We start from the raw sequence: 13,747 nt of genomic DNA, 5'->3' as shown, positions 1-13,747 counted from the left end.
TGTCACCTCTAGGATTTTATCATAAACTACTCTTCTTGCCTTCCATAGAATGGTAACATTTAAAAAAGAATATTACTCAGATTTGGGCGGTGCGCATTAAGCAATGACAGCAAGAAAAATTATGTGAATTGGAAAGGAATCTATTTAATCATAAAAAGGTTACAGTATGTTGAATAGAAAACATGAACGTATGCTACTCCAGTATAACAATACAATATAAGTAAAATAGATAGCGGGAGAAAATAACTCCATTACTTCCTTCATGATTCAAACCACTTCCGACTTGCATAAGACTGAGCCATTAATTATTTGGTTTCGGGTCTGGTTGACTCACCTAGCTGTGGTTTACATTCCATACTTTCTTCATCCATGAATTTTACCGGTGAAGACCTTTTCTTTTGTCGTCGACAAGAATGGAGGCCGCATAGTAAAACTACCCCCAAAAGAGGGATCATTATTACAAGAATGAGCCTGTGATGAAAGCTATTATTATATTTCTTCACCATATTTTGACTTTCACAAAGTTTCAATCCTGTAACATTTCCACACAGACCTGGATTGCCTTGGAATACTTGTATGGACGAATTCATGAAGATAGCAAATGAGGTTGGAACTGGACCTACCAGCTCATTGTAAGACAGGTTGACATCAATCCCACTATGCAATTTTCCAAAGGCATTAGGAATTGAACCAGACAATCTATTATGCGAAAGGTTCAAACTTTCCAAACTCACTAAACTTTGAATTTCAGATGGTATCTCGTCTGTGAGTGAATTCCAAGATAAATCAAGTGTGGTGAGGTTACTTAATTTACCAACCTCAGATGGGATTTTCCCATTGAACTTGTTATTACTAAGATTCAAGTAATGAATTTGTTTCCACTCATCAATGTATTTTGGTATCGGCCCGTCCAATCTGTTTGAGGATAGATCGAGAGCAAGGAGATTATGAAGTGACCCAAGCTCTTGAGGAATAACACCTGAAAGTTGGTTGTCTTTCAAGGACAAATACATCATACCTTTCATCTTTCCAAATTCATTTGGAATCTCACCAACCAAATTATTTGATGAAAGATCAAGCCTTTGAAGTCGAGTTGAATTTCCAAACTCAAGGGGTATGTAACCACTGATGTTGTTATATCCCATCCCTAAGGCTGTCAGATTCTTGCATTTAGTCCAGTTTTGAGACAAATTCCCATGAAAACTGTTATAAGTAACGTCAAGACGATCTAAACTTGGATATACCCCGAAGCTATTCGATATGTCTCCGGTAAATTGATTAAAATCAAAGTTACCTCTTATTAAGCTGGAGCAATCTCTTATGCCTATTGGTATGGGACCGGTGAGTCGATTATGACTTACTGATAAATACTGAAGCACTTCTCCATGGCACAAATCTTCTGGTAAATGACCAAACAATTGATTGTTGTCAATTTCTAGCTCAAGCATGACTGGACTTGACAGTCCTTGTGGTATAGGACCGGATAAATTGTTCACACGAAGATACAAATATTGTAGGCCTCTCAGGTTTTTTAGGGATGGAGGGATAGAACCACTTAGTTGGTTTTCGCTCAGCGCTAGCTGAGTGAGAGACTTCAAATTCCCTAGTTCGGTAGGAATGGATCCAGAGAGTTGATTTTGGTACAAGTGTAGGAGATCCAAAGACTCTAAATTACCCAAAGATGAAGGAATTGGGCCGGAGAGGTTGTTTGCAAAGAGGCTGAGCCTCCTAAGTGAGACTAGGCTCCCGAGTTCTTGTGGGATCGAACCAGTCAAATTATTTTGGAAAATGTACAAGACAGTAAGTCGCTTCAAATTCCCAATGGTAGGTGGGATAGTACCACTCAGAGAATTGTTAGTGATATACATTTCCACAAGATTGACAAGGTGTCCAAACTCATGTGGAATTTGACCAGAAAGCATGTTATCATCAAGGTATAAGTAAGCCAAGTTTCTTAAGTTACCCATTGTTGGAGGCAGTTCTCCTTCCAAGGAATTATCATACAACGCAAGCTCGGAGAGAGAGGTCAGTTGACCAATCTCTTGTGGTATCGACCCATTTAATTGATTTTCAAAGAGGTGGAGGGTCTGGAGATTGGCTAACATCCCAATTTCCGGTGGGATTGCCCCCGAAAACTTATTTCCTGAAAGATCAAGATAAACAAGTTTGGACAGTAGCCGGATTTGTGCGGGGATTGGACCAGAAAAGTGGTTTACACTAAGCTCAAAACGAGAAAGATTGTGGAGAAACGAGAACGGGAACTGGTCAAGAGCTCCGTTTAAATCTAATGTTGTAAGGTTCAACGTGTGAACGGTCCAATCATCATTGCAACCGACACCAAACCATGAAGTGCATGGAGTGGAAGCGATAGCATTCATAGGGAGGGGAGTCCAAGAAGAATATAGTGGGGAGTTGTTTGGAGTTTGAAGGCTAGCTTTCCATTTAAGAAGAGCGTTGGCCTCCTCCAAAGATGCAAAAGCAAACTTTGAAGGTGAAATGATTAGCAAAGCTAGAGATAAAAGTAACAAGTGTGTACAAGACATTATTCGCCTTGTCATGTTTTCTTGATTTTAAAAATGATGGGTTGTGTGTTCTAATTTATACTCGAGCGACTAACCTTATCTCCGGGCAATGCCATATTTCCACAAGGAGTGTGCTTTACTTTGAGAGAAATAAATAGTTATCGTTGTTACGTGAAGAGTGTTTATTAATTGAGGAATAATGTCCTTTAGCAAACGACTTAGATTTAGAGCATTAAAGTTATTGACGTGCTTCACACTGTAGGAAAAGCTGGGCCTCATAAGAACTAAAAAGTAAATAAATAATTTAAATGAATGAACGTGGTACATGCCGTGAGTACTAACCAGTTGAATTTGAGAAATATGGAAAGAAAAGGTCGTTGGTATTAATTCTTATGTGGGGTTATTAGATCACTTTCGTATGATATTATGGATACCTATATTGACTCAAAGTCAAGATAAAGAGACAATTTAATTTCTTTTGAAAGATATCAGATACAAACAAAAAGTAAAACACCCGTCAAACCGGTCGTCTTATTGGGTCACCAGTCGGCCAGATTATAGGTCGGATCAGATTTTATAACCGGATGAATTCTAATTATAATCATATATATTTTTATACATATAACGTATATGTAATAATAAATAATAATTTATATCAATGTGTGTATAAGAATTAATAGCAGTACTCTTTAGCGCATTTGAGTTTTATTCATTCAAACAAATTACAATAATAATAATCTTTTGACTAGCTGGGGGCAAAGCATGATACACACAATCTCAAAGTCATGGGTTCGAAACACATATCTAGTATTTATCTCAAAGTCTTAGCTTCGAAACACTTTACTTAATTTTTGAATTTGAACAAAATTAAAGCCCAATTTTAAAACTCATCCCATCGGCTCACCAAAACAGAATTCAGCTCCAACTTGCACCTTAAAAGCCCATGGAACCAACTGCCAATTATTCAAGTTATGATTGCCTTCCAATAAAATAAATAATACTTTTCTAAAATGTCGATTTGGTTAAATTTGACCCAACTAAATCCGACTATTGATTAATAGGACCAATTAGCTAAAAAAAATCACAGGCTTAAGAAGGCCTAATTTGCTCAGTTTGCTTTTATATTCAACAAGTTACACATCATTCAATCTTAACGATCACTGCTGTCAAAAACTCAGCAAGCCTAAACAATCATCAAACATGCATCCTAAGCATACGACATAACCCAAAACATGTAATACACATAATTAATCATAGAAAATCAGTAGCAACCCTCTAGGGTTTACAAACAATCAACGATTCATCAATCTTTCACCGTTCAAAATCACATATGATCCTCAATATCAACAACCAATACATAATCAATCATCCTCTAGCAATAATCAATCATAAGAACACTTAATATGATATTCAATAGTTAGGGTTTCATATTTATACCTTAAAACGCAGAAATAAACCAAGGGAAACGTGAGGGGTGCTTAGAAACGAGTGTAGGATGCTCCGATTATGAAGAATCAAGCTTAAACGAGTGTGATATGTGTGTGTGTGAGGCTGCCGTCGCAAGAGGGAGGGGAGAAAGGGGCTGGCCGATCGGGTTTGTGAGGGAGAGAAGGAGGTTAGGGTTTTAATATTATTAATAATAATATATTACACTTTGGTCCCTCAACTTCTAACTTGTACTTTTCTAGCCTAAATTAACTAGTTTGCATCTTGAGTTAGCGTTTTATACTATGTTATCACATAACACATAAGTCTAACACATAATTAACACATAATTATTGTTTTAACGTTTTTCGTTTATTCACCAATCGTTTGCGTCAACTCGTTTGCTTTTCGGTGCAATTCCTGAAAGATTACACATGTAGTAAGTGTTAAGCGTCATTTAAACCCTAGTTTAAATGTAATGAGGTGTGCGTTATAGATTCAGTGATCTTTAAGTTTGAATTGACGGAGTTGAGTTAACGGAGTTAACCTGAAATTGACGATTGTCACATGTGTCCCTAATCCCTTGGTAAGGCGATCCGCAATTTATATTTTGGAATCAATGGGCATATGTTTGATTTCTTTTGACTCGACTCTTTCTCGAACGAAATAGCGATCCATTTCCACATGTTTGGTTCGTTCATGGAAAACTGGATTGTTAGCGAGATGTCTAGCCGCCTGATTATCACAAAATAGGGGAGTTGGTCCATTCGAGGGAATGCCTAATTCGCTTAAAAGCCATCTTGGCCACAAGATTTCACTAACTGTAGATGCCATGGATCGGTATTCTGCTTCTGCGAAAGAACGTGAACCACTAATTGTTTCTTGGTTTTCCAAGAAACCGGCGCCCCACCAAGTAAAACCAAATATCCTGTTCGTGATCTTCTAGTATACGGACACCCAATCCAGTCAGAGTCGTTGTAGGCCGTGAGAGCACAACCTCCTTCACGAGGGAGAAGAATGCCTTGCCCAGGTGTTCCTTTTAGATACCGAAGACTCGATGAATGGCGTCAAGGTGATTTTGTCTTGGATCTGCAACAAATTGACTTAAGACATTTACAGAAAAAGCGATGTCGGTTCTGGTGACCTGTAGATAGAGAAGTATTCCCACTATACATCGATAACGGCTAGCATCAACCTTGGCCTCTCGATCATCTCGATTGAGTTTTAGGTTTTGTTCCATAGGAAAAGAACTTGGTTTGCATCCTTTTAAACCATAATCTTCCAAAATGTCTAAAGTGTACTTCCGTTGGCTTAAGACTGTGCCTTCGGAAGTGCGAGCAACCTCGATGCCAAGGAAATATTTCAAATCTCCCAAATCTTTGATGCTGAATTGTTTGTGAAGTTTTTCTTTTGTGTCACTGCTTTTAGAAGGACTATTTCCCACTACAATAACGTCGTCTATGTAGATAAAGGCGGCCACAAATATGCCACTTTGCTTAAAAATAAAGAGAGAATGGTCCGGTTTAGATTGTTTGAAGTCGTGATTAAGGAGAAAAATGGTGAATTTTTTGTACCAGTTACGGGAGGCTTGTTTCAACCTGTAAAGAGACTTTCTCAACCTGCAAACTCTTGTCTCACCATCTTTGGAAAAACCTTGTGGGATCTTCATGTAGACTTCTTCATGTAATCTCTGTGCAGGAAAGCATTATTAACATCAAGTTGGTGAATTCCCCAATTCTTCTTGGTGGCAGCGGTAATGAGTGTTCTTACCGTGACGATCTTTGCCACTGGAGCAAAGGTGTCATGGTAGTCCACCCCTTCTATTTGGGTGAAGCCTTTGGCAACGAGGTGAGCTTTGTATCGTTCTACTTCTCCATTTGGCTTATACTTCACCTTATAGACCCATTTTAATGACGTGTTTTCCTTCGGGCAGGTTTTCAAGGGTCCACGTGCCATTTTCTTCGAGTGCTCGAATTTCTTTTATCATAGCTTGTTTCCATCTTTCATCCTGCACAGCTTGTTTGAAAATTCTTAGCTTATCATTGGAATTGATGGCGGCTAAGAAAGCTTTGTGAGTTTTAGAAAATTTATCATAAGAGACAAAATTAGACAAGGGATGTACCGTAAAGGAATCTTGAGTTGGTGCGGTTTTGGAGCGGTCAACCGATGGGGGAAGACGAATATCTTAGTTGGCAAGTCGAACCGGCTGTGTTCTGTTTCTCTTTGGTCTATTCGAGTCAGCATTGGTGGAATCATCTTGGCCCATTTCTGTTTGATCTGCAGCGGTACTGTGGGCCTGATCAGTTTGGGCCTTATTGATTTGAGTAGTAGACACAATTTCAGTGGGTGGCCCATGACCATTTTCTTTTTGTTGTGCGGAAAGGTCCTCGTTTAAAACGTCACAGTGGGCTTCCATACCCTCATTTATTTGTCCTTTTTCATTTATTTGAGATGGAATATACTCACAGGAGGCATTTGTGAATATTTCAAAAATGTCTTGTTCATCCTTTTCACATTCAATATTGTCAAATGGGAATTTTTCTTCGTGAATTTTAAGTCTCTAGAAATTATAATCTTTCCTGTATCGATATCAAGGATTTTGTACCCTTTCGTTCCTTGTGGGTAGCCCAAAAAAACACCGGGTTTCCCCCTAATTTCGAACTTATCCCCTTTGGTATTGGTGTTCCAATGGTACGTTAGGCAACCAAATACCTTCATGTATTTGTAATCGGGTTTTTGGTTGTATACCAATTCATAGGGAGTCTTGTCATCAATGACTTTGGATGGGAGTCGATTGATGATGTAGGCAGCCGTTAAAACGCATTCCCCCCAAAATCTTTTTGGAAAATTGGCTTCAAAACGTAAAGTTCGTGCAACTTCAAGTAAGTGCCGGCGTTTGCGCTCCACGACCCCGTTTTGTTGAGGGGTGTGAGAGCAAGTTGTTTCAAGAAAAATCCCATTTTCTTTATAAAAAAATAACATTTCGTTAGAGGTAAATTAGCCTCCATTGTCGCATCGAACTCTCTAGATTTCTTTTCCAAATTGCATTTTGACCATTTTGTGAAAAAATCTTAAATGATTGCTGGCTTCGTGTTTGTATTTTGTCAAAAATAACCACGCACTTCTACTATAATCATCTACGATAGTTAGAAAATATCTTGCCCCCAAAAAAGAAGGTATGTGATACCTTCCCCAAATATCACAATGCAATAACTCAAAACATTCACTTGTTTTTGTAGGGATAGTTTCGAAAGGTTTTCAAGTGTGCTTGGATTTGGAACAAGAATCACAAATTTTATTGAACGAAATATTTTTAAGAAAATTAATCTTGTTGAGCTTTTCAGCGGAAGCATGGCCCAACCTTTTATGCCAAGTGTCTCCAGTTATCATCATAACTCGTCTCTTATCATCTATCATCCCCATTCGGTATAGACCGCCTTTCCGTTTATCCGCTCCAATCAAGCTTCTCGTTTGGAGTCCCTGCATAATACAAAATTTGGGAAAAAAGGTTATGGAGCATTGAAGGTTTTCAGTTAAGCACCTAACCGATAAAAGGTTGCAATTAAAGTTTGGAACATAGAGAACGTATTTTATCTCTAAACCTTCCCTTAGAGTACAATTGCCTCTCCCTTTCACGGGTATGGCGTCTCCGTTGGGAATGATAACGGGTTCCTCGAATTTACTTTCGGTTATATTTTTTAAGAAGTCGATGTCATGGGTAATGTGTTCGGTGGCTACCGAGTCGATTACCCATTCACCGTTTTGATATTTCATACATACCATGTTAGCCATAGGTAGCGCATGTTCTTTGGAGTTACCTTCATCATCAGCAAAATGGTTTAAAAGGATTTGGTATTGATCTTTTGTCAAACCTGGTATAGGAGACGGATCAATTCCGACAACATGCGGCCTTGGGTTTATCATCACGTTTTCCTTTATTACCCGGCCACCAATCCGGGTACCTAATTCTTTTGAAACAACCGTCTTTATTGTGCCCGTCTTTGTTACAAAAACTGCAATGTAAAACCGTCTCTCCTCGCTTTGGCTCCTTCAATTGTCTTGTCATGCCGTTGGTTGGAATCTCGCCGACCAGGCTCATAAGCCTTAAGGGCGATTGTTTCGGTTCCCGATCTCCTTTCAGCCGATATGTTTCTCCGTTTTTCGTCCCTGTTCACGAGATTGTATGCACTGTTCAAGTTAGGTGTGGGTTTCATGGCTAAGATTTGAGTTCTAATAACAGAGAACTCATTATCTAGACCCATGAGAAATTGGTATAGTTGCTCCTTTTCTTGAAGTTCACCTAGCCGTTTTCCAACTTCACATGTACACCCACGACAAGTGCAAGAAGGAGTAGGAAGAACATTACAAATCTCATCCCAAACTCCACGTAATCTTGTGAAGTATGATGAGACTGAAGTTCCATCTTGTTTTATCGCGAAAAGAGCTTGCTTCAATTCATACGCCCTAGGGGCGCTTTCCTTTCCAAACCTCTCACCGAGGTCGCGCCATATCTCGGAACTCGTCTAGGCATACCTCACACTGTAACGGATGTCTCTTTCCATTGCGGTCGTTAACCATCCCTTTACCATGGCGTCGGCACACATCCATGCCATATAGTTTGGGGATACTTCGTCTGGTTTTTTGATGCTGCCATCAACAAGGCCAACCTTATTCTTGGAAAACAGGAAATTAAGCATTTCCTGTGACCAATCACCATAATTACTATCGGTTAGATTGTCGTTGACATGCATTTGTTTGGGGTAATCTGACGAATGGATGTAGAGTGGGGAGCTCGTATCCAAAACGTCATCGTTCTTCTTGTTGTTATTGTCGATCATCTTGTGGGAGTAGGCGGCGCTGGTTAGGGTTTATACGAATGCTCTGATACCATCATAAAAGTTGATGGTTAAAGCCTTTAGTAATTTTGTATATTATATGAATGAATTACAATAGAAATGAGACCAAAATAAGTACTATATATAGATCTATATACAAGGAATGTAGCAAACCAAGAGGCTGTAATGAAGGCTAAAAATAAAGGACCAGATTAAAAGTGATTTAGCAATGATTAGGGAGATGATTAAGGAAAGTATATTCCATCTTCAATAAAGCGAGTACGATCTACGAGCTTTATGTGTGATCCATGCAATTAAGATAACAAATCCCTCTATCTTGTAAGTTAAGATGAAAAATCCCTCTAACTCCTCATAGGACGTAGACGGTGTTTGGCGTGAACCTTAGGGAGGACTAAGCCTCTACATGTTTGCGTATATAAGTTGTGTAACTTAAGTAGTCAAGGGGGTAAGCCTTCTTCATACTTTCGTGAAGAAGTTGTGTGGTGTAAGTATAAGTGTGGACTAAGCCTCTACGTGCTTTCGTGAATAAGTGTGTGGTGTAAGTACTAGTGAGGATTACGACTCTACGTGCTTTTGTGAAGAAGTTGTATGACGTAAGTCCTAGTGAGGACTACGTGCTTTTGTGATTAAGTCTGTGGCATAAGTGCTAGTGAGGATTAAGCCTCTACGTGATTTCGTGTATAAGTTATGTGACGCAAATTCCAGTGAGAACTAAGCCTCTACATGCTTTTGTGCATAGGTTGTGTGACGTAAGCGCTAGGGAGGACTGAGCCTTTATGTGCTTTCATGCGTACAAGCTTTGAGAGTTCGTTGAAGGTGATTCATGATATGAATGTGGATGGTACGAGTCATTATCCTCCACAGCCTTATATCCTTCATGTGGGTTATAGATCCAACTCAACGTTATCCTAAGTTACATGCACACAGAAGACGCACAAAAATACCGAGCGCAAAACTGACAAAAATCAAATTAAAAACTCAAAGTAAACAAAACACAAAACACAAAACTAGCACTTTGCGTGTTGATTCTTCGGCAACGATGCCATATGATGTAGATGTCGTGCTCTAATAAAAAATAAGTATTTATGAGACTTAAATACCTATAACTAGTATGGTCAAGTAAGGTCGTCTCCGCAGAGAATCGGTGTAAAGTGCAAGTTTGACTCATGACTCAAAACTAATTAACTAGAAGGATGGACGATGTCAAGCAATTTTGAAAGATGATTTTTAAAGCAACACGATTAGTTTTATAATTTGTAAACAATTTAAGAAAAGAGTGACTCACTTCAGGTTCAGGTAATGTGATAACAAGCTAGTCACTAATTCTGTTAAATTGATTGTGCAATAATTATTAGATCTAGTATTTTGGTTGTGATGACAACCAGAACTAATCCGAATTGTTGATATAACTGAACGTGATATCCTAATTACCAGTTTTATAATACACAAGATCATTTATTAAGCAATGACTTAACGATTATGGATCAATTGCTATAAGCACCTAGTCCAAAATGCTGATGAACATAACCGAATAGTTGATGCAAAATATGATAACCAGATTACAAACTATTTAAACAATCAACATAAAAGTAAAGCAAGATAAGATAAGACAATCAATCAAGCTTTGAAACAATTAAGAACAGAGAATTCGATCATATCAAGTTTATACAATACTATAGCCTAAAGTGATCACAAAGGTTTTTTAGCCAAGAACCATGATGGAATCGCTAAACCTGATGTTGGTTCGGGTCTCCATGGATGAATTCTTACTCGGGGTGGGCTTGGAGATAGTGGAGAAGCTCTGGAATTCGCCTTAGATGTGCTAGAATGAAGGATATGTTGAATTGAGGTGAAACCCTAATTTTATATTAATTACAACGAGTCAAAACTATATTTTGCGTAGCCCAAAACGAGATCGGCGTTGCCGAATCCAAAACTGGCGTCGACGACTCCATTTGGTGTCTTAAGAGACCAAGTTTCTGCGTCGGCTAGAAAATTATGGGGTCTTGGGCAGACTTCGGCGTCGGCAACTCCAAATCTAGAGTCGTCGACCCCAAATCTGATATTTTCTACTTATTGCTTGTTTTCACTCCAATGAAAGCACGTATCAACCACGACATTCCCGACACTTCTAAGCATGCATAATTAACTCCAATTATGTATCTTTAACGCTCAATACCCTGAAACACGTAAACATATTTGAAGTACCAAAATCTTAACTAAAAACTTAATAAAAACAATAAATTAAATTAAATAAATACATGAAATACACCTTACCATCATGTACGCGAATGATGCTCAAGGTTAAAAAACTAAGACGCTCAAATTAAATTCGAAAACAAAATATGTTCAAGGTTAAAACCTAATACTTTCAAGGTTAAACTTAAAACATTCAAGCTTAAACCCGAATACTTTCAAGGTTAAAACTAATTATGCTCAAGACAAAAATTGATATGATTGAAAAAGGTTAACCTTCTGATGATTGAGGCATGAATCAATCATCGCAGAAAAATGAATTGATATAGAAAGAGATCGATTACTTGGAGAATTTGTTCAAAACTTTAACGACGATGATGAATTTCAACCCTAGGTGAGGAGACGATGAAGTTTGCTCGCGTTCATGGCTCCCGTGTTTTTTGAAATCGAATGGTGTAGGAAGTCGCGTACCTAATGCATGATAAGAGATTATTATATTGGATCATTTACTTATATATATATATATATATATATATATATAGAGAGAGAGAGAGAGAGAGAGAGAGAGAGGTTAGAATAAAAAGTGAAAGTTTTGTGAGAAGTATTGGAAAAAATCTAGACCATTGGATTCAATATAACACATAAAAGCATTTTGAGTATAGTTACAATGTTAGTTAAAGTAATTATTGGGTTGCTAATAAAAGTTCCTATTATTATGGATCTTAATTACTACGTAATTAAGATTCTGGATTTCTGTTTGCTTAACAATTATCTTCTCCATTAACAACAGCCATTATCTTCTCCAATAACAAATAAACTATTAGGGAATATTGATAAGCCTTTTGCTAAAACGCGGCTTTAAATGTTTCTTCATCATGCTTGTATGCTTATGAACAAATCCCTTAACAAATTGTGCACCTAACATATGTTTGAGTAACTTCCATTCCAATGTCATATTTTTTGGAAAACTGTCTTTTGAGGAAACTGCATCACCAAAGAATTATAATTAAACACACCAAAAAAATGTTGGATGTTAAACAAATAATGCATATGATTTTCTGAAATTACACACGAAATAATGATCTTGCCCAATTAAAAACACATCTGACTAAGGATGAACAAAAATACAATATCTTAAAACTGATTGCTAAAACACAATAAAAATATCATTTATCAACAAAAACCCATAATTATTTTATTTATTTATCCTAATTAACTATTCAAATTAAGATTAGACCAAAACAATATACATTATAAAACACACAATATTTATAAATGCTAAGATTTTGGTATTTGGAAATATCAAAACAAACCTGGAAGTTCCTTATATTATTTTTGACATTTTTGTGGCTCTCTATTTTTGTTTTTCTTTTTCGACTCTCAATTCCATGTCTAGGTCTTCTTATTTCAAATAACAAGATGAATAAATAGAATTTGATAGTTTTATTTCTACTTTTTTTACTTGATGAAAACGATTGTGTTAAACCTAAATGAGCACGTAGTGTTTTAAATTTTTGGCGATGATTCAGGATGAAGATCGAAGATAAACTTTGATGGAGAAGATTATCCGACAAGTTCAATTGGGGGGGGGGGGAGTTAACTTGATTAGTAGTTTCCAAAATTTAATATAACATAGTAGACGATAATACCCCTGAAGTGTTATAAAACAAGTGCAAAAAATAGGAAAAACACAACAGTGAACCACAACCATTGGATCATCAGATCCAACACTCCAGATCTCTTCCTACACTTCCTAGACACACTTTATTTTTAGTATAGACTCACCCTATTATATATATATATATATATATATATATATATATATAGAGAGAGAGAGAGAGAGAGAGAGTATGTTAAAGAAGAAGTAAGAGTTAAGATGTATCAAGTGGAGTCATAAACTAGAACTCACTTAGCATAGCTGGATTTTAGTATACACTTAGATAGTTGATAAAAGAAAGTAAAGGAGCTTGGAGTGTATGCAGGGCTATCCACACGGTGTTGGCATCCAAAGAGTGGTTTTAAAAGGAAGTTTTATGTATATATAGTTTTATTCCGCGAAAGTTTTTGTAAACTCTGATATTTGAATTGTGTTTATGAGTAAATCCTAATATTCAATAAGGTGCTCGGGTTTAAGGCCTTACAGTATGTGTGTGTGTGTAATGTTACGGCTGTAAACAAGCCAAGCCGAGTCAAGTTGGGCGTGAAGTTAAACAAGCCAACTTGGCTTGACTTGTTTATTTTAATGAGATGAAAAGTCAAGCTCGGCTCGCTTATTTTGACGAGATGAAAAGTCAAGTTCGTCTTGAAAAAAGCTCAAGCAAGCTCGTAGCTCGTTAAAATTTTTATTCTTTTTACATATATTGATATATAACAGGATTTATTTATTAAATGTATTTTTTTTAGTTTTCTTAAAATCGATATAAAATGAGCCATCAAAGTCATTTGTCACCTCTAGGATTTTATCATAAACTACTCTTCTTGCCTTCCATAGAATGGTAACATTTAAAAAAGAATATTACTCAGATTTGGGCGGTGCGCATTAAGCAATGACAGCAAGAAAAATTATGTGAATTGGAAAGGAATCTATTTAATCATAAAAAGGTTACAGTATGTTGAATAGAAAACATGAACGTATGCTACTCCAGTATAACAATACAATATAAGTAAAATAGATAGCGGGAGAAAATAACTCCATTACTTCCTTCATGATTCAAACCACTTCCGACTTGCATAAGACTGAGCCATTAA

General features: G+C 37.1%; 1 protein-coding gene across 1 annotated transcript; it reads right to left on the bottom strand.

The window, feature by feature from the left end:
• Positions 1-305: 305 nt before the first annotated feature.
• LOC143554831 (uncharacterized) lies at positions 306-2,829 on the bottom strand. The gene has a single exon (XM_077044507.1). It carries the CDS (start codon positions 2,556-2,558, stop codon positions 306-308), a length of 2,253 nt encoding a protein of 750 aa, XP_076900622.1. The 5' UTR covers positions 2,559-2,829.
• Positions 2,830-13,747: the final 10,918 nt, after the last annotated feature.

Source organism: Bidens hawaiensis, unplaced genomic scaffold (genome assembly GCF_021521415.1).
Source record: "Bidens hawaiensis isolate Kalapana, Puna unplaced genomic scaffold, B.hawaiensis_p1.1 tig00017856_1, whole genome shotgun sequence".
Taxonomy (NCBI): domain Eukaryota; kingdom Viridiplantae; phylum Streptophyta; class Magnoliopsida; order Asterales; family Asteraceae; genus Bidens; species Bidens hawaiensis.
Note: the sequence above shows the minus strand (reverse complement) of the source record. Positions and strands in the feature narration are given on the sequence as shown.